Source organism: Grampus griseus (assembly GCF_964374135.1).
Source record: "Grampus griseus genome assembly, chromosome: 7".
NCBI lineage: Eukaryota > Metazoa > Chordata > Mammalia > Artiodactyla > Delphinidae > Grampus > Grampus griseus.
In genome coordinates, this window is record NC_139001.1 from 91,750,020 (window position 1) to 91,776,154 (window position 26,135).

At 40.8% G+C, this 26,135-nt stretch overlaps 1 protein-coding gene across 1 annotated transcript in view; it reads right to left on the bottom strand.

Moving 5' to 3' along the window:
* THSD7B (thrombospondin type 1 domain containing 7B) overlaps positions 1 to 26,135 on the bottom strand; it is a gene marked incomplete at both ends in the record, with an annotated part of 764,094 nt that overhangs the window by 354,972 nt on the left and 382,987 nt on the right. Inside the window, 2 exons of the mRNA XM_082658783.1 lie at positions 5,348 to 5,451; positions 9,633 to 9,762. Of these exons, the coding sequence (XP_082514909.1) occupies positions 5,348 to 5,451; positions 9,633 to 9,762 (234 nt within the window). The remainder of the gene's footprint in view (positions 1 to 5,347; positions 5,452 to 9,632; positions 9,763 to 26,135) is intronic.

The following is a 26,135-nucleotide window of genomic DNA, read 5'->3' on the forward strand; positions in this document are numbered from 1 at the left end:
CATAAAGCACAAAACGAAGTAAGAACTTGGGATGCAAGGTAAGCAAGAGAGACAACCTTTATCCTCAGGGTTTCTATTAAATTTTGGAGAACCAAGTTTCCACTTTCATGACTTCAAGAACTGTTATGGAGAACCTCATAAAATACCCCATACTAGAAGTGATGACCACAAAGGCTGGTCCTTAGCATAAGGGTAGATTGGAAATAGACAGGCCAAGTAACATGTCTTGGCAAGACCACTTACATGTCTACAATTTAACATTGGGTAGTGAGAGGACCAAAATCTCTTGTGAGAATTTATAATCCCAAACTGGCCTGAATTCATGCCTCCCTCTGTGATTTAAAAAATCCTGGGGCTTCCCTGGTGGCACAGTGGTTGAGAGTCCGCCTGCCAATGCAGGGGACACGGGTTCGTGCCCCGGTCCAGGAGGATCCCACATGCCGCGGAGCAGCTGGGCCCGTGAACCATGGCTGCTGAGCCTGCGCGTCCGGAGCCCGGGCTCCTCAATGGGAGAGGCCACAACAGTGAGAGGCCCGCGTACCGCAAAAAAAAAAAAATCCTGAAATAGAAATTTAAATGGAAAGTGTTTCCAGCTTGCTCGGGCTTCCATGGGACTGAAGGGTGTAAAAGCTGCCTGACCAGAATGCCCAAGCAGGGGGAGGAAGGGACTGAGGGTCTCCTAATTCCTTCTTCAGACTTTCCTTTGACCCTCCTGACTTCAGTATAGCCCCTTGCCTCCACTCTCCTCTGCCTGTTGTCCTAAGTCCACGACCTCTCTGGTTCTAACATCCACAGAGAATAAACCTCCAGGCTCCCACAAAAATAGCAATAGGTCGGAGCCTGACTCTGCAAGGTGAAGGGCTGGGTGTGGAGAGTGTTCACTGCTCTTTAGTCAGACTCTCAAAAGCTCCTGATTTTTCTCCCATCCCCTATACACGCGCGCGCTCACACGCGCACACACACACAGCCCGCACACACACACAGCCCGCACACACACACAGCCTTGCCCACTTCCTTTTGCAGAGGTGGTGCCTTTCCAGAGTTGTCCAGGCCAAATCATCTTGTTTCTCTTCAGCCTCTACACCTTCAACTGCGCCAACACTTAGGTATAATCCTGCTCTGCAAAGTACTTTCCCTATATCTCCATCCACTTTCTACATCATACAGTATGGTTGAGGTTACAGATGGCCCTAATTTACTTGAAGGTGAGCTTATTGCGCTCCTTGTTTTTAGGAACAATTTTATAAAGGGGATCTCATTGAAGGTTACTTTTTTGTTACTCTTTCATGTTTTCCGTGCTGGTTTTGAAGTAATTTTAGAGAAAAGATGGGAGTAGAAATATCTTGGCTCCACTGTCTTAAAATTGGAGACCCATCTTACTGCTTTAAAAGTGTAAATTTCCCAACAAGTAAACACAAGGAATTCTCTAATGGTGGAGTCTAACTTGGGGAAAACTCAGGTATCTACTTTGCCTACTTTAAAGGATGATCTGGCCTCCAGCCGGAATCCATTTAAAATACTTCTAAGACAGATAGAATAAGTTACTGTTATAGGATAAGATTCCACACAGTTGAGGAGCAATGTCTCTGCAGAAGGTACTAAATGGCTTTGCAGTGAAAACAAACCGTAATGATACTCTAGTATCACAGAGCATCAGAGTCCAGGTCAACATATAGAGTTAAGTTGTGCCCTGCACAAAGGTACCATTTTTAAAAGACTATTTATGTAGATTTTGCTGATCTAGATATTTTATAGCAACTCTGCAGCAGAAAGCAAGCACAAGTCTTGTAATAACAAGATTATATTATTATAATTTTCTGACATATGGAAGTAAAACGTTTTCAGGAAGTGGTCCCTTCTTGTAAATTACAGAATCACTGTATAGCCTCCTAGCAGCCCTGAATCAACTACCTTGCAAATCAAATTCACATTTGCAAATGTTCCCACAGGGACATCATTTCCAAGGCATAACTATTATGGACTGAATTCTAACCCCCAAAATTCATATGCTGGAACCCTGACCCCAAATATTAATGTACTTGGAGAAAATAAAGACGGCAGAAGCAGTCTGCTCTAACCTGGCAAGGCCAGCAATATACTCTCACTGTCCTTCCTCGAGGGCCTATCAACTTCTAGCCCTATTTCATATATTAGTTTGCAGGGATCTGATCACTTTTCCTTCAACAACATATCACATTGGCCTTTACGCTGGTGACTATCTTGATGGGACCTAGTGAGCAAGAAGAAACAACTACCCTGGACTCATTGGTAAGACATCTTCATGTCAGAGAGCGGGAAATAAAAAACTTGAGAAAATTCAGTAGCCTTCGACCCCAGTGACATGTCTAAAGGTCCAGTGGTGTGAGGCATGTTGAGATATCGCTTCTACGGAGAAGACAGGTTGTTACATCTGGCCCCTCCTACAACCAAAATAAAGACACAACATCTATCGTACTTCTTCGGATTCCAGGCAACATAGTCCTCATTTGGGTGTGTATTCACTCTAGCCCATTTGCCAGGGGATCTGAAATGCTGCTAGTTTTGAGTGGGATCCAGAAAAGAAAAGGCTCTGTAACAGCTCCAGACTGCTCTGCCACTTGGGGCACAGAATCCAGCAGATTCAATGGTGCTTGAAGTGTCAGTGGCAGACAGGGATGCTGACTGGCAGGTTCCTATAGGTCAATTGCAGTTTAGGTCCTTAGGACTGTGGAGCAAAGCCCTGCCATCCTCTGCAGGTAGCTTTACTCCATTTGAGGGACAGCTACAGCCTTAGTAGAGGCTGAATGCTTAACCATGGGCCACCAGAGTTACCATGCAAACTCGATATTATCTGACCCTTCAAGCCACAAGGTAGGGCATACACGGCAGCACTCCATCATCAAATGGAAGTGGTATATGTGTGACTGAACCCAAGTAGGCCCTGAAGGCATAATAAGTTACATGAAGAAGTAGCCCAACTGCCCATGGTCCCCACTCCTGCTAAGCTACCTTCTCTCTCCCAGCCTGCACATATGTCCTCTTAGGGAGTCTCCCACAATCAGCTGACAGAGGCAAAGAAGACTTGGGGCTGGTTTACAGATGGTTCTGCATGATATGTGGGCACAACCCCTAAATGGGCAGCTGCAACACTATAGCCCTTTTCTGAGATATCCCTGAAATACAGAGGGGAAGGGAAGCCTTCCCAGTGAATAGAACTTCAAGCAGTAAACCTGGTTGTTCACTTTGTTAAGAAGGAGAAATGGCCAGATGTGGGATCATGTACAGATCCACAGGCTGCGACCAATGATTTTGCTGGATGGTCAAGGACTTAGAAGGAACATGACTGGAAAACTGGTGACAAGGAAATTTAGGGAAGTGGTACGTGGAAAGACTTTTCTGAATGGCCAAAAATGTGAACATATTTGGGTCCCACGTGAATGCTCCCTAAAATGTGACCTGGATTGAGGAGGATTTTAATAATCCAGTGGATAGGATGACCCATTCTGTGGATACCAGTCAGCCTCTGTCCTCAGCTACCCCTGGCACTGTCCAATGAGCTCATGCACAAAGTGGCCATGGTGGTAGGAAGGAAGGTTATGCATGGGCTCAGCACCGTGGACTTCCATTTACCCAGCGCGACCTGGCTGCAACCACATCTGAGTGCCCAGTCTGCCAGCAGCAGGGGCCAATGCTGAGTCCCCAGTATGGCGTCATTCCCCGTGGTGATCAGCCAGCTAGACGGTGGCAGGTTGATTACATTGGACTACTTCCATCATGAAGGTGCAGTGTTCTGTTCTTACCAGAATAGGTACTTACTCAAATAGGATAAGGATTTGCCTTTCCTGCACACGATGCTTCTAGCAAAATTACCTACCATTCATAGACTTACATAATGCCTTGTCCATAGTCATGGTATTCCACACAACACGGCTTCTGATAAAGGAACTCAGTTCACAGCAAGTGACATGTGGCAATGGACCCATGCTCATTGAATTCATGGTCTTACCATGTTCCCCACCATCCTGAAGCAGCTGGCTTGATAAGATGGTGAAAAGGTCTTCTGAAGACTCATTTAGAGTACCAATTAGGTGGCAATACCTAGCAGGGTTGGGAAAAAGTTTTCCAGAAGCATCCAATATATGGTGTTTTCCCTCCCATAGCCAGGATTCACAGGCCCAGGGGTCAAGGGTGGGAATGAGAATGGCACAACTTCTTATTACCCATAGTGATCCACTAGTAAAATGTTTGCTTTCTTTTCCTCTGCAGTCTTATGCTCTGCTACCCTATAAGCCCTTATTTCCAAAGGGAGGAATGCTTCCACTAAAAACACAGCAATGATTCCATTGAACTAGAAGTTAAAACTGCCACCCGCCCACACTGGGCTTCTTATGCCTGTGAATCAACAAAGAAGGGAGTTACTGTGCTCGCTGGGATGACTGATCCTGATTAATACAATAACCTATCCAACAGGAAGAAAAACAATTCTCAATATGCCTTTTAGTTGAAGTATGAGACCAGCGATATGCAGTTGGTCCTACAAGGTCTGATTTTGCTACATACATCCCTTTAGTAACAGACTGGTCAGATTTTTAAGAATAAAGCACTTCTTCTCATTCTGCACTTTGGTCTGAGTGCTCCCTGGTTGCAAACTGTCTTTTTGGTGTGTGCACAATAAACTTCTACTAATTAAAAAAAAGAATAAATAAAATGAAAAAAAAAAAGAATAAAGCACTTTTTATCAAACCTCAAATCATTGGCATCTAGATTATGAATGAAACAAAACAGTGAGCAATCTGATGAGTTTCTGAGTGGTTTTCAGAGATTTCAAAATGCCACACCTTCTAGACATTGATGATAAACGGCACTTTTACTCAGATCCAGAAGCCTATGCACAGCATCTTCCAGAAATTTTAATGGTTCCTTTCTATGTATATTACATATAAAACATACTCTAAGTATGTGTATAACAACCAGGTTTAAGTCATGATTATTATGATTAGTTAGTTCATTCAACAAATATTTAATGAGCAGCTAAAAAGTACAATATGTACTATTGGGTCCAATCTTGACACATCCTTCATTCCCTGACTAATATCCAACATGCACTTGGACCACCAGCACTGGCGTATGCTAATGGCTGAGAACAGATATTTGCTTACATTGCATTAGTCCTTAGGTGCACTAGCTAGTTATGGTTAAAATATCACCATTAACTAATGCCAAACTTAAACTCAAACAGTAATAAATATAAATAATCCAAGCCAATAAGATCACAACTTATTCAAATATAAAAATAGGCAACGGTTTATAAGAGCAACATAATTTTGAATTACATTTGAATAGAAAAACTGTTTTAAAGTTCCCTTACCTCTTGTTTGCACCCCCTTTCCGCAGGCTTCACTGGTGCCCATTATTCCCTGCCTGACAGACTCTGGCACTAAGATACAGGGGCTCCATTTCTGTGGCCTCCACCTGTGATGACAAAGAATAGCAGACTAGAAATTTCACCATGACAAACATACAAAAGAAATATCTGAAACAGGTGAATTTGAAATCCAGAAACATAAAGGTAGTAATTCAATAAAAATGGATTTGAAACCAATGTCATAAAAGGGAGCTCTGGCACACACTAGGGATGGTAACAGTCCCTCTGCCCCAGATCCATGGTTAATGCAATAATTCCACTTTTTAAAATGTGGACGTTTTGCACACAAAGTGGCCATAAATAGCATTAGAAGCATAGAACAAATCTAGAAGGCTTAGCTCTTTACAAACTAAAAATTGTTTAAAGAAAAACAGTAAAAGAAAATAAAAGAGAGAAAATCGCTATGTCCCATTGGAGCATTAGAGAATCAAGGTTTGAACACCTGAAAATTTTGGGTGCAAGCTTTCACACTTGATCTTCTGCTTCAAATTTTTCACAAGGTGTTTCCTAGGACTTTGGCGTAGCTCAAATGTCTCAGTAGGTTATAGAGTAAAAGGGAGGTGGGGGGCCATGGGGACTTACCTTATGTGATCGTTCCTCTCAGGGAAGAGGAATGGATCTGTCTCTGAAGAATTACCAATATTTCTTCTCCACAGAGGAAACAGGATCTAAGGAAACCTTCTGGCTTTCTTTTAAGGTGAACAAAACTCTACTTTTATGACCCACAGGACAGACTATGATTTAAGTCCCTAAACCTGTGTCTTCAGAATAGTCCAAAAAACCCAAACTCTAAATGTAACCATAGAGTCTCCTCTTTCACCGGGTATATTTTTACCCTTTTTCACATGGGCCAATACCTCTGAAAACAGATGCTACTTCAAAAAATGAAACAGAAACATGAAGTAAAAATATTACTGACCAGTCTTGCAAGATGAAACAATTCAGAGATCTGTTGCACATCAACGTGCATGTAATTAACGCTACTACCTTGTATACTTAAAAATGTTTAAGATGGCAATCTCTGCTCTACAGCAAAGTGACTCAGTTTTACACATGTACACATTCTGTTTTTTAATATTCTTTTCCATTATGGATTGGCAAAACATTGTAAATCAACTATACTTCAATTTAAAAAAAAGTGAATTTAGCAAAAAAAAAAGTTTCAGATGGTAAGTTTTATGTTATATGATTTTACCGCAATAAAAAAGAAGTCTCAGCAAAAGAAAAAATAATGTATATCAGAACATGGAGCAGACTTTCTCTGCTCAGGAAAAGTCACTTCAAAGGATTCTCTTAGTCATGTGAATATAGATTCATATAGCGTGTGGAGATCACTTAACATAGCCCGGCTTTAATCTCTGCACTCACCACCACCTCTCCCCCATCTAGACTAGGTGAGTCTCAGGTGTCTTGAACAATTGGAGGTAAGTGAGGCAGTGGTGGTGTTAAGGGAGAGATAACAGACCATCTTTCAGAATCAAGCAAAGTACATTAAAATATAAAAGTAAAAAGTACATATTATTGAACTCATTCAAGTGGCCTCCATAATGAGAATAACTGAAGAGCTAGGGAGAAATCAGGAAACAGGTAAATAGAAAAACCTGTCACATTTAAAGAAATCACCTATTACTTTTAAGTAGTAGAAATTTACTTTGTAGATGCATAGACGCATTAAGCATAGTTCCAAAACACAGAAACTGAAATGGTAGGGGGTTTAATTTAGCTTTTCAACTAGGACATGTCATTCACTCAGATCCCTCAAGTTCACAAAAGACTTTCTAATGTGAGATCAAGGGATTCAATCTAGCTTAGCATGCTAAATAAAAGGAAGACATGTCCAGGACTCTCTTGCTAGACTCTTAGTTTTAGAAGGATAAGCCTGGGCTCAGAGATGTTAAGTGACATGTCTGAGATCGCACTCGTCAGGGCAGGCCAGCTGTCAATCCTAAAGCCCTCAATGCTAAGCCACAAACTCCTGCGGACACCCCACTGCCAATTCTATACAGGGGCACATCGCCCATGCTGTCTTCCCTTTTGCTTATACTGCTGGCCACTCCAAAATGTGCCTCAATTGCATATTGATTATTTTGAATTAAAGTTACTTTAAAAATGGTTAATGTAAGAAGGACACTCTGACCCTCCCTTCTGTCTCCCTGAAAGCAGGAAATAGATCTCTCCTGTGAAAGGTGCCCTCCCTACATCTGGAGGTGGAAGGACACCCTTATCACCAGAGATAGGGAATTCCGGGCTATATAAACAAACCTGTTACCATTTAAACTTACTACCCCAAGCCCAAACTCTTTCATGTCAAGATTGAGCACCCAAACCCTACGTTTCTTCGTCCTGTCAATTCTTCACAGATTTATCGTTGCTCTGTCTAAAAAGTATAAAAGTTGCCTGTTTTGGCCACTTCTAAGGTACAATTTCTATGGGACCTCCATGCATATGAATTAAAATTTGTTTCATTTTCTCCTGCTAATCTGTCTCATGTCAATTGTATTATTAGGCCAGCCACAAGAACTCAAGAAACGTAGAGGAGGAAATTTCCCCTCTCCGACACTTACTAAATTAACATGGTGGGAAATGCTCAAACTTACAGAAAAATTTCTATAGGCATTTTGATTCTGTTTTAATTTGGTAAACGTGAGAATGTCTCACCTTAATGGAATTAGAAAAAGAAGAATCAGAAGAAAATGATAAAGGTCTACATTAACTTGCCTCCCTAAGAAACCAATGAGGGGAAAGCAAAATCTAAATTGGAAACATATTGCTCAAAATTCAAGGATGTTTGACTAAAGGGCATAGACTCACACTGGCAACTTGGACACATGTTAACGCATCAGGAGACATGATACAATCATCCCATCCATGTACAGTGGAACTGATTTCTGGGGAAAATGGCAGGAGGTCACTGATGGAAACTAGTTCAAACATGAGTGACTAAATTGAAGTGCAACACGAGAGTAAAGAGAGTGGACAATAGGAAGGAGAGCCCACTAACAGTTTCCAGGATTTTCTCTGATTATAATAGCACTGGGCTCATAAAATGTCTAAAAATATTTGATTTGGCTAATTTTTTCAATTGGCTACCTTCCCTGAGAGCTTTTCTTGCTGAGCTCAGAAGTCTCCATATTTATATGTGGCACAAAAGGAAGGATATTGACAGTGTTCCCACAATGGCCCTGTGGATGATGAGCAAAAACTGGTAGTCTGGGCTTGTTCCAGTGTTTTTTTTTTTGTTTTTTTTTTTGTTTTGCGGTACCCGGGCCTCTCACTGTTGTGGCCTAACCCATTGCAGAGCACAGGTTCCGGACGCACAGGCTCAGCGGCCATGGCTCACGGGCCCAGCCGCTCCGCGGCATGTGGGATCCTCCCGGACCGGGGCACGAATCCGTGTCCCCTGCATCGGCAGGCGGACTCTCAACCACTGCGCCACCAGGGAAGCCCGCTAAAGGCATTTTTAAGTGTGCTGATAACAGCACAATTTTTAAGACCATGGTCTTGTTTTCACAAATAAGTAAAACTCAACAGTGATTGAATTTAATCCAGAAGTCCTTTAAAGAAGTGTTTCAATCCAATGTTAAAAGAATGGAAGTTTATGACTAAACACACAAACCTCAGGTGTTGTTTTTATAAACAGTAATCACCAACTTGCCAAGGGGCACATATAGGTAACATATAAAGTTGAAAAGGTACTCATTTTCTTTTCTAAAAACAAAAATTTCTCCATAGGTTAAACTTTTTTCTAAGATTTCTTAAAATGTGTATATGACAAAAATTGCGAACCAGAACCATTTTTGAACTACAATACACAATTATTATAGAAGTACACATTTGTTCTTAGTTCTTGATTAAAGGCTTTAGGATGAGAACAATAGAATGAGGTAAGTTGTGTGTGTGTGTTTGCAAGGACCTCCTTCTGAATCTCTCTGGATCCTGATCCTGAAAATTGATTGCCTGGGTGGCGGAGCTCCAGCAGCTCACTTACAATCAAAACATGATTGTTTCTTTTTTTCTTCCTGTTAATTAGACTTTGATATTCTTTACTTTCAAAATCTATTCCAGATAAGAGGGGAAAAACAGTGAGATATCTGAAGATAAACAATGCTATTACCTCTTTGTATTTCTCACTACATGTGTTTCATATAATAATCATATATTATATGAAAGGAAATAGGTCATGACTTATTCTAAGGTCTAATGATTATTTTAAAAGGTAATTAATTACCGATATATGGGGCACAATGACACATCTTCACACTCTCGCTCTTCAAATAAGGTATCTGGGCATTCTTGGCCTCCGTTGGCTGCTTCTTGGATGATAATCCTGTATCGAGACTGTTTTATTGTGGCATTTCCTGAAGTAAAGAAAAAATAAAATTATAGTGCCCTTCTATGTGGATGCAGAAAATAGTCCAGGGTTAGGGAGCAACTGATAAAAGACAAAAAGAAAGAGAAGAAATAAGAACCTGTGGAAAGACTACTTGGGAAACGAGAATAACAAGCAAAGACCAGGGATTAATACACAATCTTACTTCTATGAGGAAGACACGTCACACTTAATAATTGTAATTTCAAATCTATATGTTCTAATATGCGAAGACTGTTTCCCACTGTCTTAATATATTTTAAATTAATCAGAATCTATATTACGTTTGGCATAAAAGTTCTATGGCATAATCTGAGAAACTTCAGAAATGCTCTTTAATCTCAAAACAACAGCTCAGGGGGCTAATATTTTACTATTAGCGATTCACTCCCTCAGGAGGGACACTTCCTTCTTTAGGCTACTTTTTACTCTGCAAATACTCTTATTAAAATTAATACATTAGTAGCATATTTATTTATAGGTATTAGTTTATTTGATTTCTTATTCCTCATAACCTGAGATAATATGGGTATAACTGGAATTTAGAGAAGAGGCACTAAAATTATAACCAAATGAAACATAGACATATGTCTTGCTGGTGATTCTGCTGAGCTGCAGAAGTGGTAACAGGCGCCTCAATAAAAAGACAGCTGATGTTCACTTTAACAGGGGAGGGCATTCATTTCATAATCTGTAGATGCCTTCTAGTCAACAGCAACTATCAAAATCAATGATGCTGTTTAGCAGCTACTTCAATTACCGTGTGTGAGATATTGCACTTGATACGCAGATACAAATTCTTGAACTTACAGTTAAACAGAAAGAAGAGGGGGGCAGATAGATACGCAACTACTTATGAGACGTTGTAGAGTAAAAAGCTTCAGACAGTGGACACGGTCAGGAGAGTATAGAAGGAAACGTAATCATTTTTAACTCTGGAAATCTAAGGCAGCTCCTTGGGGAGGGCAGATTTTATCCTGGCACTTGAGGGCTAAGTAGAAAAAAATTTTGTTTTCAGAAAGAGAAGGACAAATACCGCATGATATCACTTTATGTGGAATATAAAATATGACACAAATGAACTTTTATGAAACAGAAACGGACTCACAGACATAGAGAACAGACTTGTGGTTACTAAGGGGGGACTGGGGGGAGGGAAGGATTGGGAGTTTGGGATTAGCAGATGTAAGCTCTTATATATAGAATGGATAAACAAGGTCCTACTGTATAGCATAGGGAACTATATTCAATATTCTGTGATAAATCATAATGGAAAAGAACATATTAAAAAAAAGAATGTGTATATATGTACAACTGAATCATGTTGCTGTATAGCAGAAATTAACACAACCATATTTCAATTAAAAAAAGAAAAAACAATTTTAAAGCCTGAAGCCATTTCAGGTCAAGGGAACAGTTTGAGAATAGGCACTAAGATATAAGGGTGCATGGACTTTACAGAGAAAGACACATAATTGCATTCAGGAGGAAGATGTGTGTGTGTGTGTGTGTGTGTGTGTGTGTGTGTGTGTAGGCCTTGTGGGCCAGTGCTTCTAGGGGCTTGGGGAGAAGCACAGAGAGGATTATAAAGCATGGAGAGAAGGGGAAGCATAGGAGAAAACTGAAAAAATTTTTAGGTTTAAGACAGATAATGGGGACTTCCCTGGTGGCACAGTGGTTAAGAATCCACCTAGGGGACACAGGTTCGATCCCTGGTCTGGGGAGATCCCACATGCCAAGCAGCAACTAAACCCACGAGCCACCAACTACTGAAGCCTGTGTGCCTAGAGCCTGTGCTCCACAACAAGAGAAGCCACCGCAATGAGAAGCCCGCGCACCACAACGAAGAGTAGCCCCTGCTTGCCACAGATAGAGAAAGCCCGCACGCAGCAACAAAGACCCAATGCAGCCAAAAATAAACAAAAATAAATTAATTTAAAAAAAAAAACGAACCTAGGAGACTTATACCAAAAAAAGAAAAAAAGACAGAAAATGGACATAACCATATAAAGAAGAAAATTTCTAGAAAGCCAGTACACTAAGCAGAGCAAAACAAAAGGACAGAAAAGGAGCTTTCATTAATATTATATATTCACATGGTTTCTAAAAAATTGTAGCACAAAAAGACTTACTATATAAGTATAGTGAGAAGCAACTGACCTAAAACCCTTTCTCTGTCCTCCTCCTCCCAGAACACTCTGAACTCTTTCTGTACTTAGTTCTTCTGTGGTTACCTCCAAATCTATAAATAATATGTTCATGTCATCGCTTCTCATTTTGTTAACTTTAGACATCATCTATTGATTTTCTGCTATAACTGATGAGTATTTACTCTGCACCATCTTTCGATTTTTTATAATTGTGTCACTATTTTTATGCCTCTCCAGTTATTTAAAGGCTTTAAATAACCTGTATTTTTTTCCATCCCATCCTCATTCCCGTCCTCCATCAGCTCAGCCACCAGGGTTCTAAAGAGTCTTCCTGGGTAGACGAGATTCCTCGTCTATTGCCACCCACTTCCTGCTAAGTTAGGTCCTGGCTTCCTGTGCTGCATCGCCAGTTTCTCTGCTCTTCACTCTGTCCACTGAACCTTTCATAAATGAGTTTAGATCTCTCACCCACTGGTGGTCCTCTCCTTCTGTTTTTGACAAGAAACTGGAGCTTTTAAAATTCATTTCTACCACTTTAAGAGATTATGAAAAGGGGAGACCAACACACTTGTATATTTCATGATCCTGAACTGAGTTAAGGAGATGCATGGGGTCTTTTCCATCTACTCCATTTTTGTGGCTCTTCTTTAACCTGCTTTGTACCGAGAGATCTGACTATAGAAGGTATGTATTAGTGGCCACCTTGTGCATTGGCTTCTGGTTGGCTTTGGCCCTAAGTGATTTAGGGCACACAGTGGAAGGAAAAAAATGTTGATAAAAGGAGGGAAAAGGGGAGAGAGAGAGAGAGAGAGAGAGAGAGAGAGAGAGAGAGAGAGAGAGAGGGAGGGAGGGAGGGAGGGAGGGAGGGAGAGAGAGAGGGATCAGGGTATTTATTCCTCCAGATTTCATCCTCTGAATCAACTCACAAAGCCACAGTTCCTACGGAGTGGTGCTCTCCTGCAGCTACTTTCTCTGAGTTCTTCTAACTGCTCCTACCCATATCAACTTTCAGGCTCCCAACTTTCCCTAGCCAGGTACTGTCAGTTTACATTAACCCTGTCCACTCCTTTGTAAACAGTTCCTTCATTGAATTTTCCCCAGTTACCCCATATGAGTGGGCCACTTATTTCCTACCAGGACATGCTTATAAAATCAAAGGAAAGTTGCTACTATTTGACAGAGAGGAATGGTATAAGTGGCCCCTTTATAATGTAGTTAAAGCTCAGTGAGGAGTATGGGAAAAGAAGCTTAAGAAGAAAAAAAAGTGTAATTAAAACAGTTCTGTATAATAATATATTAATACAATCTATCTCCATTTGGGTGGGGACAATCCAGATAAATAATTGTGCCTTTAGGAAAAAGAAAAAGTCTCTTCCACCACTGTCAATTCATTCCAATTACACTGTACTTACTCTGATAATTATCGTTTACCTTTAGGATGCACACATGAATATGTGTGTATGTGTGTGTTTTGTCCAAGTGTTATCTTAGGAGACCGGAAATAAAGATCGAAGACAATAGGAAAAATTAAAGGGTTCACTTTACGCCACATTGAGAGAGAGCATGGATCAATGCCTCTCCCTTCATAGGGCATGCACAAGCGTGCACACACACACACCACACACAGTGAACACTCACACATAGAGGTATTCTACTTTATGGTGTAATCCCAGATCAAATAATTTGCAGTTTGGGAAAAAGAGCTGCATTGATTATCATGCCCTGTAGATGTTCAGGTGAAGGCTGAGAAGGGTGGGTTCTATGTGCAAAACAAACTTTTAGAATTGAGTTCAGGTTTTTTAAAGAGAAAACTAACTGGCACTGTACAGAAATTAAGAAATATTTATATGTCTTTGAAGAGAGAGAGAACCAAGGGAGGATCCTGATGAAGGGAAACGCCACCAGGATCTGGGAGACACCTGTTAAGAGTTTCTAAGTGAACATGTGTGTTTCTTTTGCCTTCAACATTGGAATGGTCACATTCAGCATTCAGTTTTTTGGTTGTTTGTTTGTTTTTAACATCTTTATTGGAGTATAATTGCTTTACAATGCTATGTTAGTTTCTGCTTTATAACAAACTGAATCAGTCATACATATACATATGTTCCCATAACTCTTCCCTCTTGCATCTCCCTCTCTCCCACCCTCCCTATCCCACCCCTCTAGATGGTCACAAAGCACCGAACTGATCTCCCTGTGCTATGCAGCTGCTTCCCACTAGCAATCTATTTTACGTTTGGTAGTGTATATATGCCCATGCCACTCTCTCACTTTGTCACAGCTTACCCTTCCCCCGCTCCATATCCTCAAGTCCATTCTCTAGTAGGTCTGTGTCTTTATTCCCATCTTACCCCTAGGTTCTTCATTACCATTTTTTTTCTTAGATTCCATATATATGTGTTAGCATACGGTATTTGTTTTTCTCTTTCCGACTAATTTCACTCTGTATGACAGACTCTAGGTCCATCCACATCACTACAAATAACTCAATTTCGTTTCTTTTTATGGCTGAGTAATATTCCATTGTATATATGTATCACATATTCTTTATCCATTCATCTGTCGATGAACACTTAGTATGCTTCCATGTCCTGGCTATTGTAAACAGAGCTGCAATGAACATTGTGGTACATGACTCTTTTTGAATTATTGTTTTCTCAGTGTATACGCCCAGTAGTGGGATTGCTGGGTCGCATGGCAGGTCTATGTGTAGTTTCTTAAGGAACCTCCATACTGTTCTCCATAGTGGCTGTATCAATTTACATTCTCACCAACAGTGCAAGAGGGTTCCCATTTCTCCACACCCTCTCCAGCATTTATTGTTTCTAGAATTTCTTTTTTTTTTTGCGGAACGCGGGCCTCTGACTGTTGTGGCCTCTCCTGTTGCGGAGCACAGGCTCCGGAGGCGCAGGCTCAGCGGCCATGGCTCACGGGCCTAGCTGCTCCGTGGCATATGGGGTCTTCCCGGACCAGGGCACGAACCTGTGTCCCCTGCATCAGCAGGCAGGCTCTCAACCACTGCGCCACCAGGGAAGCCCCTGTTTCTAGATTTTTTGATGATGGTCATTCTGACTGGTGTGAGATGATATCACATTGTAGTTTTGATTTGCATTTCTCTAATGATTAATGATGTTGAGCATTCTTTCTTGTCTTTCTTGGCAATCTGTATATCTTCTTTGGAGAAACGTCTATTTAGGTCTTCTGTCCATTTTTGGATTGGGTTGTTTGTTGTTTTGGTTATTGAGATGCTTGTAAATTTTGGACATTAATCCTTTGTCAGTTGCTTCATTTGCAAATATTTTCTCCCATGCTGAGGGTTGTCTTTTGCTCTTGTTTATGGTTTCCTTTGCTGTGCAAAAGCTTTGACGTTTCATTAGGTCCCATTTGTTTAGTTTTGTTTTTATTTCCATTTCTCTAGGAGGTGGGTCAAAAAGGATCTTACTGTGATTTATGTCATAGAGTGTTCTGCCTATGTTTTCCTCTAAGAGTTTGATAATGTCTGGCCTTACATTTAGGTCTTTAATCCATTTTGAGTTTATTTTTGTGTATGGTGTTAGGGAGTGTTCCAATTTCATACTTTTACATGTACCTGTCCAGTTTTCCCAGCACCACTTATTGAAGAGGCTGTCTTTTCTCCACTGTATATTTTTCCTCCTTTATCAAAGATAAGGTGACCATATGTGCGTGGGTTGATCTCTGGGCTTTTTATCCTGTTCCATTGATCTGTCTTTCTGTTTTTGTGCCAGTACCATACTGTCTTGATTACTGTAGCTTTGTAGTATAGTCGGAAGTCAGGAAGCCTCATTCCTCCAGCTCCATTTTTCATTCTCAAGATTGATTTGGCTATTCGGGGTCTTTTGTGTTTCCATACAAATTGTGAAATTTTTTGTTCTAGTTCTGTGAAAAATGCCAGTGGCAGTTTGATAGGGATTGCATTGAATCTGTAGATTGCTTTGGGTAATAGAGTCATTTTCACAATGTTGATTTTTCCAATCCAAGAACATGGTATAACTCTCCATCTATTTGTGTCATCTTTAATTTCTTTCATCAGTGTCTTATAATTTTCTGCATACAGGTCTTTTGTCTCCTTAGGTAGGTTTATTCCTAGATATTATATTCTTTTTGTTGCAATGGTAAATGGGAGTGTTTTCTTAATGTCACTTTCAGATTTTTCATCATTAGTGTATAGGAATACCAGAAATTTCTGTGCATTGGTTTTCTATCCTGCTACTTTACCAAATTCATAGCTCTCATAGTTTTCTAGTAGCATCTTTAGGATTCTCTATGTATAGTATGTCATCTGCAAAGAGTGACAGCTTCACTTCTTCTTTTCCAATTTGGATTCCTTTCATTTCCTTTTCTTCTCTGATTGCTGTGGCAAAAAATTCCAAAACTATGTTGAATAAGAGTGGTGAGAGTGGGCAACCTTGTCTTGTTCCTGATCTTAGTGGAAATGCTTTTAGTTTTTCACCATTGCGGATGATGTTGGCTGTGGGTTTGTTACATATGGCCTTTATTATGTTGAGGAAAGTTCCCTCTATGCCTACTTTCTGCAGGGTTTTTATCATAAATGGGTGTTGAATTTTGTCGAAAGCTTTCTCTGCATCTATTGAGATGATCATATGGTTTTTCTCCTTCAGCTTGTTAATATGGTGTATCACGTTGATTGATTTGCGTATATTGAAGAATCTTTGCATTCCTGGAACAAACCCCACTTGATCATGGTGTATGATCCTTTTTATGTGCTGTTGGATTCTGTTTGCTAGTATTTTGTTGAGGATTTTTGCATCTATGTTCATCAGTGATATTGGCCTGTAGTTTTCTTTCTTTGTGACATCTTTGTCTGGTTTTGGTATCAGGGTGAAGGTGGCCTCATAGAATGAGTTTGGGAGTGTTCCTCCGTCTGCTATATTTTGGAAGGGTTTGAGAAGGATAGGTGTTAGCTCTTCTCTAAATGTTTGATAGAATTCGCCTGTGAAGCCATCTGGGCCTGGGCTTTTGTTTGTTGGAACATTTTTAATCACCGTTTCAATTTCAGTGCTTAATTGGTCTGTTCATATTTTCTATTTCTTCCTGGTTCAGTCTCAGCAGATTGTGCATTTCTAACCATTTGTCCATTTCTTCCAAGTTGTCCATTTTATTGGCATAGAGTTGCTTGTATTAATCTCTTATGATCCTTTGTATTTCTGCAGTGTCAGTTGTTACTTCTCCTTTTTCATTTCAATTCTATTGATTTGAGTCTTCTCCCTTTTCTTCTTGATAAGTCTGGCTAATGGTTTATCAATTTTGTTTATCTTCTCAAAGAACCAGCTTTTAGTTTTATTGATCTTAGCTATCGTTTCCTTCATTTCTTTTTCATTTATTTCTGATCTGATCTTTATGGTTTCTTTCCTTCTGCTAACTTTGGGGTTTTTTCGTTCTTCTTTCTCTGATTGCTGTAGGAGCAAGGTTAGGTTATTTGAGATGTTTCCTGTTTCTTGTGGTGGGATTGTATTGCTATAAACTTCCCTCTTAGAACTGCTTTTGCTGTATCCCATATGTTTTGGGTCGTCGTGTCTCCATTGTCATATGTTTCTAGGTATTTTTTGATCCCTCTTTGATTTCTTCAGTGATCTCTTGGTTATTAAGTAATGTATTGTTTAGCCTCCATGTGTTTTTATTTTTTACAGATCTCTTCCTGTAATTGATATCTAGTCTAATAGCGTTGTGGTCGGAAAAGATACTTGATACGATTTCAATTTTCTTAAATTTACCAAGGTTTCATTTGTGACCCAAGATATCTATCCTGGAGAATGTTCCATGAGCACTTGAGAAAAATGTGTATTCTGTTGTTTTTCGATGGACTGTCCTGTAAATATCAATTAAGTCCATCTTGTTTAATGTATCATTTAAAGCTTGTTTCTCCTTATTAATTTTCATTTTGGATGATCTGTCCATTGGTGAAAGTGGGGTGTTAAAGTCCCCTACTGTGATTCTATTACTGTCGATTTCCCCTTTTATGGCTGTTAGTATTTGCCTTATGTATTGAGGTGCTCTTATGTCAGGTGTGTAAATATTTACAATTGTTATATCTTCTTCTTGGATGGATTTCTTGATCATTATGTAGTGTCCTTCTTTGTCTCTTCTAATAGTCTTTACTTTAAAGTCTATTTTGTCTGATATGAGAATTGCTACTCCAGCTTTCTTTTGATTTCCATTTGCATGAAATATCTTTTTCCATCCTCTCACTTTCAGTCTGTATGTGTCTCTAGGTCTGATGTGGGTCTCCTGTAGACAGCATATATACGGGTCTTGTTTTTGTATCCATTCAGCCAGTCTGTGTCTTTTGGTGGGAGCATTTAATCCATTTACATTTAAGGTAATTATCGATATGTATGTTCCCATTCCTATTTTCTTAATTGTTTTGGGTTCGTTATTGTAGGTCTTTTCCTTCTCTTGTGTTTTTTGCCTAGAGAAGTTCCTTTAGCATTTGTTGTAAAGCTGGTTTGGTGGTGCTGAACTCTCTCAGCTTTTGCTTGTCTGTAAAGGTTTTAATTTCTCCATCAAATCTGAATGAGATCCTTGCTGGGTAGATTAATCTTGGTTGTAGGTTTTTCTCCTTCATTATTTTAAATATGTCCTGCCACTCCCTTCTGGCTTGAAGAGTTTCTCCTGAAAGGTCAGCTGTTAACCTTATGGGGATTCACTTGTGTGTTATTTTTCCCTTGCTGCTTTTAATATGTTTTCTTTGTATTTAATTTTTGATACTTTGATTATTATGTGTCTTGGCATGTTTCTCCTTGGATTTATGCTGTATGGGACTCTCTGTTCTTCCTGGACTTGATTAACTATTTCCTTACCCATATTAGGGAAGTTTTCAACTATAATCTCTTCAAATTTTTTCTCAGTCCCTTTCTTTTTCTATTCTTCTTCTGGAACCCCTATAATTCGAATGTTGGTGAATTTAATCTTGTCCCAGAGGTCTCTGAGACTGTCCTCAGTTCTTTTCATTCTTTTTTCTTTATTCTGCTCTGCAGTAGTTATTTCCACTATTTTATCTTCCAGGTCACTTATCCGTTCTTCTGCCTCACTTATTCTGCTATTGACCCCTTCTCGAGGATTTTTAATTTCATTTATTGTGTTGTTCATCATTGCTTGTTTCCTCTTTAGTTCTCCTAGGTCCTTGTTAAGTGTTTCTTGCATTTTCTCTATACTATTTCCAAGATTTTGGATCATCTTTACTATCATTATTCTGAATTCTTTTTCAGGTAGACTGCTTACTTCCTCTTCATTTGTTAGGTCTGGTGGGTTTTTACCTTGGTCCTTCATCTGCTGTGTGTTTTTCTGTCTTTTCATTTTGCTTATCTTACTGTGTTTGGGGTCTCCTTTTTGAAGGCTACAGGTTCGTAGTTCCCATTGTGTTTGGTGTCTGTCCCCAGTGGCTAAGGTTGGTTCAGTGGGTTGTGTAGGCTTACTGGTGGAGGGGACTAGTGCCTGTGTTCTGGTGGATGAGGCTGGATCTTGTCTTTCTGGTGGGCAGGTCCACGTCTGGTGGTGTGTTTTGGGGTGTCTGTGGCCTTAGTATGAAATTAGGCAGCCTCTTTGCTAAGAGTGGAGTTGTGTTCCTGTCTTGCTAGTTGTTTGGCATAGGGTGTCCAGCACTGTAGCTTGCTGGTCGTTGAGTGAAGCTGGGTGCTGGTGTTGAGATGGAGATTTTCACCGTTTGATATTACGTGGAGCTGGGAGCTCTCTTGTGGACCAGTGTCCTGAACTTGGCTCTCCCACCTCAGAGGCACAGCAGTGACTCCTGGCTGGAGCACCAGGAGACTTTCATCCACACGGCTCATAATAAAAGGGAGAAAAATAGAAAGAAAGAGGATAAAATAAAATGAAATAAAGTCATTAAAATAAAAAATAATTAAGAAAAATGTTTTAAAAAGTAAAAAAACAAACAATAAAAACGGACAGACTAACCCCTAGGACAAATGGTGGAAGCAAAGCTATACAGACAAAATCTCACACAGAAGCATACACATCCACACTCACAAAAAGAGAAAAAGGGGAAAAAATAATATGTCTTTGCTCCCAAAGTCCACCTCCTCAATTTGGCATGATTCGTTGTCTATTCAGGTATTCCACAGATGCAGGTACAGCAAGTTGATTGTGGAGCTTTAATCCGCTGCTTCTGAGGCTGCTGGGAGAGATTTCCCTTTCTCTTTGTTCTCACAGCTCCCGGGGCTCAGCTTTGGATTTGGCCCCGCCTCTGCGTGTAGGTCCCCTGAGGGTGTCTGTTCTTTGCTCAGACAGGATACGGTTAAAGGAGCTGCTGATTCGGGGGCTCTGGCTCACTCAGGCGGGGGAGGGGGGGGCGGGGGGGGTAGGGAGGGGCATGGAGTGCGGGGCGGGCCTACAGCGGCAGAGGCCGGCGTGACGTTGCACGAGCCTCAGGCGCGCCGTGTGTTCTCCCGGAGAAGCTGACCCTGGCAGTGGCGGGCTGCACAGGCTCCCCGGAAGGGGGGTGTGGATAGTGACCTGTGCTCGCACACAGAATTCTTGGTGGCGGCAGCAGCAGCCGTAGCGTCTCATGCCGGTCTCTGGGGTCTGCGCTGATAGCCGCGGCTCACGCCCGTCTCTGGAGCTCCTTTAAGCAGCGCTCTTAATCCCCTCTCCTCATGCACCAGGCAACGAAGAGGGAAGAAAGAGTCTCTTGCCTTTTCGGCAGGACCAGACTTTTCCCGGACTCCCTCCCGGCTAGCCGTGGCGCACTAACCCCTTGCAGGCTGTGTTCATGCCGCCAACCCCAGTCCTCTCCCGGCGCTCCGACCGAAACTGAAACCCGAGCCTCAGCTCGCAGCCCCGCCCGCCCCGGCGGGTGAGCAGACAAGCCTCTCGGCCTGGTGAGTGCCGGTCGGCCCTGAGCCTCTGTGCGGGAATCTCTCCGCTCTGCCCTCCGCACCCCTGTTGCTGCGCTCTCCTCCGTGGTTCTGAAGCTCCCCACTCCGCCACCCGCAGTCTCCGGCCGCGAAGGGGCTTCTAGTGTGTGGACACCTTTCCTCCTTCACAGCTCCCTCCCAGAGGTGCAGGTCCCGTCCCTATTCTTTTGTCTCTGTTTATTCTTTTTTCTTTTGCCCTACCCAGTTACGTGGGGGGTTTCTTGCCTTTTGGGAGGTCTGAGGTCTTCTGCCAGCGTTCAGTGGGTGTTCTGTAGGAGTTGTTCCACGTGTATATGTATTTCTGGTGTATCTGTGGGGAGGAAGGTGATCTCCGCGTCTTACTCTTCCGCCATCTTTCAAATCTCCCAGAATTCAGTTTTAAAGGGATTTTCCCCCTCCCTATGATGTAAAGTGCCTCAAATTATGACCAAACCTATAGCAGAGTTGGTTACGCAGAACAGACATGGTTTAGCAGGTGTAATAGGAAACTCAAGGGCACGCATCCTCTACATTTGGGATGAAGTAGCCAATATAGTCTTCTCACATTGTATTGTTGTTTTAATTTTTTGGCTGCACTGCATGGCATGTGGCATCATAGTTCCCCGACCAGGGATCGAACCCATGCCCCCCGAATTGGAAGTGTGCATTCTTAACCACTAGGGAAGTCCACTAGGACCGCCAGGGAAGTCCCTTCACACACCTGTATTTTGAAGCCAGCACGAGGGCAGCAGTTTTGTATCAAAGTAGGACAATTATTCCAGAAATCTGAGAATTAGCAAGAAAGGAAGTGGATGCCCCTGATAGCACCCAACATCATGGTTTGAAGCAGACAAGAGAGGATGAGCAAAAGGCCAAGTAAAAGCTCTCAGGAAGTGATGTCAATGTCTCCCTTTCCTTTGAATACACAAGAAGAAAATGATTTCTGGGAAGTAATAGAGAGAGGCAAAGACCGTGGCTTTGCAGGTGGAAAAATTTGTATTACATATGTATCTAAAAAGTACTAGAAATTTCCTGGGATTATCACCTTAATCTATATCAGATCCACTTCTAGGCATTTTGCATATACTCTCTCATTTTATTATTACAACACTTTATGAGGTTGGTATTATTACTATTGTTGTTTTTATTATTATCATTATTATTGTCACGATACCCATTTTGCAGCTATGAAAATAGAGGGTAGAAGAGGTAAATAATTTCCACAAAATCACCTACCTAGGATTAAAGTCTCAGCTAAATAGACATCAAAACCCATGATTATTTTTATAGAAGACTTTATAGTAAGATGAAGAGAAATAAAAGGGCATTCCAAGTCGTAGTTCACACTGCAGGTTCTTTGTTATTCCCAAGGGACACCTTTTCTTTCTAATCGATTCTTCAACAGTACCCTGTTGGCAGAAGGCTTCAAGTATCAATAAAAGCAATGTTTGTAGGGCTTTGTGAGTGATGCTTTCAACCTCATTATGAAAAGTAACAATAAATTGAAGTGCCTGTTCCCAAACATAAACAGCCGCTCAAGCAGGATTATGTCTAATAAACCACTAGTCTACATTCAATTTTAATTTATGCATATTTATCATTAATAAGTCATCAGGCATAATTAAACTGAAGTTATTAATTATAGTCAAACGAAGTTAACATTTAGAAAAGATGGCAACTTAAAGATCAAGAGCCATATTTCAGAAAGGGAATATATAAGTGGGCTACAAACGTTGAGGGATATTTATAGATTCTCTGTGAAGTCTTTCCCAGAAAGATGGTAGCCTAGGTGGAGGAAACGGTGCATAAAGAGTACCTCTGGGTATTCACAGCCAGGTAAGCTGGAACACATTACACTGAATTGAAGAGTCATGGGTGTTGAGCCCTGATACCAGGGTTATTCAGTCAATGACTTGAAGTAAAGAACTGGACCTCTAAATTTCCAGTTGATTTGAAATGTGAGAGCAGGGAGCAAGTAGAGCCTGGCAGAGCACAGTGAGTATAAGCACTGTCTGACAGGAGTTGGAGATTCTCCTAAAGGCAAGAGGATGTGCAAAGTAGATACAGGATGGATAGGTAACAGCAATGCACAGAAGTCATTCCAACACCCATCTGCGGAATTCTCATGGTACGTTTATAAAAAATGACCTCTCTGGCTTTCCCTTGTTTCTCAGTTGTCTCAATTACTAATAGGTCTAATTACAATTGTCTCTAATTACTAATAGGATTTCAGTAACCCACTCTGCTTCTAGGCACCAATATCCTTCCAGGCTTATCGCCTTGTAACTCTTGATTCCCACCTGACACCCTTTTCTCCTCCCCACTTACACGTCCTGTTCACCATTAAACAAACAAAACCAAAATTCTATTGATCATTCCTCTCTAATCAATCGATCTGGAAGCAAAAGGATGGCACCAGTGATATTTTAAGATCCATATCATATAAACAACCACATATTAAATACGTCCTGGGGTGGAGTTACAACTCTAGTGCCTATTAGATTTCAGACAGTTCCTTTAAACACGCTAAGCCTCAGCTTCCTTGGCTATAAAACAGGCCAAAGATAAGTTTTTATTTCATGTGATTTCTTTGAGGATTAAATGAGATACTGCATGTAAAGCATGTCCACGCTGTGTGGTACAGGGAGTCTTTCCCAGCATAGTAAAAGTTCATGAGAGAAGGTGAGAAGAAAGCTTTTGAAAAATAGTAGGAGAAAAGCTTCAATAGTTGAGGCTGTTTCTAATTAAAAGAAAGATGTGAAAAAATGGTCTTCTATTCAGTTCTGGGTCGCATTCATGTTCTGAGCATCTAAAGGTAGACCACGAGTGGCTTGAAATCCTTACACGTTTCTGGTAAATTAAACTCCAACTGCAAGGCAGTTAGCACGAGCCATCTTCTGATAACACTGGAGAGGGATGAGTAGGGTGATCAAACATCCTGGTTGCTCAGGGTAATCCTAGTTAATGCCTGTTATCCTGACTTAAATATTAATAGCTCATCTACTCACTTTCAGAAAGGCCTCATTTTGTATAAAAAATTATGTGATCACTCAGAAAAAGACCATCACTCCCATATGAATGCAAGGAACAAGCACATTTTGCTTCTCACTGCACCAAAGGGTTGCATTTCAAATGTGTGGAAAAAGCAGACTGCACTGCTGTTCTTATCAATTCAATCTGATCACTGGACCTTATTGCTTCTTGCCACAGAATTCTGCTTGAGACAGCAGGTCATGCAGCCCAAGAAAACTGTTTTGTGCCCCAAACACACTTGCTTATGAATCATTAAATTAAAAATTAAAGGGAAAGTAGAGTATAAGGCTTACCTCAAAATCATCGACTAGAGCTACGATATGTGTTGTTATGATAGAAACATCACACAGAGATGCTATGTAACTAAAGAGAACTGGCATTGAATCAAACTGTGCAAGAATATGAGGAGAAAACAAGTTTCACTTGGCAAAAATTCCAAATGGTCATTAAGAAGTCTGTTTCCAAGTCGATTCTACAGACAAACAGAGATTAAAGTAGGATGTTAGGCAGCCCGAGTTTCTTGAACCTCAAATCCCCTAAAAAGTAGATTCTATCTACTGATTCATCATACACAAGAGAATATCCCTTTCTAGCTTATTCACAACCATTTTTGAGATTCAGAGCTCATTTCCTTTTTAGAAAAAGTACCAAACCAGGATTCACCAACCCAACTGTCTCCCACTTAAATTTGGAGAAATACTGTGACATCTGAGTTCTCAGAAGGAAACACTTACCACATACAGTGTTGTCATCATACCTGATAAATATTTATCAGGTATCTGCTATATATGGAGGAGACACATGTCGGTGCTGTGTGTTATACTGAAGTATACATACATGCATTATTAAATCTCCCCAGGGGAAGCCTCCTGCACTGTTGGTGGGAATGTAAACTTATACAGCCACTATGGAGAACAGTATGGAGGTTCCTTTAAAAACTAAAAATAGAACTACCATAAGACCCAGCAATCCCACTACTGGGCATATAGCCAGAGAAAACCATAATTCAAAAGGTCATGTACCACAATGATCACTGCAGCATTATTTACAATAGCCAGGACATGGAAGCAACCTAAGTGCCCATCTACAGATGAATGGATAAAGAAGATGTGGCACATATATACAATGGAATATTACTCAGCCATAAAAAGAAATGAAATTGAGTTATTTGTAGTGAGGTGGATGGACCTAGAGTCTGTCATACAGAGTGAAGTAAGTCAGAAAGAGAAAAACAAATACCGTATGCTAACGCACATATATGGAAACTAAAAAAGAGGTACTGATGAACCTAGTGGCAGGGTAGGAATAAGACACAGATGTAGAGAACCAACTTGAGGACACAGGGGGTAAGTGGGAGCTGGATGAAGTGAGAGAGTAGCACTGACATATATACACTACCAAATGTAAAATCGATGGCTAGTGGGAAGCGGCCGCACAGCACAGGGAGATCAACCCGATATTTTGTGACAACCTAGAAGGATGGGATAGGGAGGGGGGGAGGGGGGAGGGAGGCTCAAGAGGGAAGGGATATGGGGATATATGTATACATATAGCTGATTCACTTTATTGTACAGCAGAAACGAACACAATATTATAAAGCAATTATACTCCAATAGAGATGTGGAAAAAAAAATCTCCCCAGTGAAGCAGAAGTGAAACATGATGGATGGATAATAATGTAGAAGTTCTCTATAGTTTTATAAGCATTCAGAAATGATAGTATAAACGTTGTATTTACTATCCAAAGGCCATTAATCTGGTATGTTCTCTCTTTGCTCAAGGAGGAATGGAGGGCTGAAGTGGTGAAAATGCAATGCCCTAGAAGAACTATGAATAGGAAGTTTTCATCTACGTCCTTCCTATCCATCTTGGTCTTCTATATATAGAGCAAATACATCAAGAGCAGCCTCCTCCCCCAGAATTCCCTCCCAGCTGAGACCTCCAAGTACTTCAAAATGAACACTGAGCCTGTCTATATATGGATGAAATTAAACAAAATCGCAAAGCTTTTCTGCTAAACTTCCCAGGAATGTTAAAAAAAAAAAAAAAGGTTCCAGGATACTCATATACGTCTTTCATTTTGAAATGTTGCCTGAAAAAATGTATTCTATATCCTTAAATTTTCATAATCATCATTCACTTTGCAACAGAGGCCAAATTCAATGGCTCTGGAAATAGACAAGTCCTCCAAGGCTCTGATTTCTAAGCCCAGCTCATTACCAAATTGCTGTATGACCTTGGGCACTGCACTTCACCTTTTAGAGCTTCAATTTTCTTGCTTGTCCTAT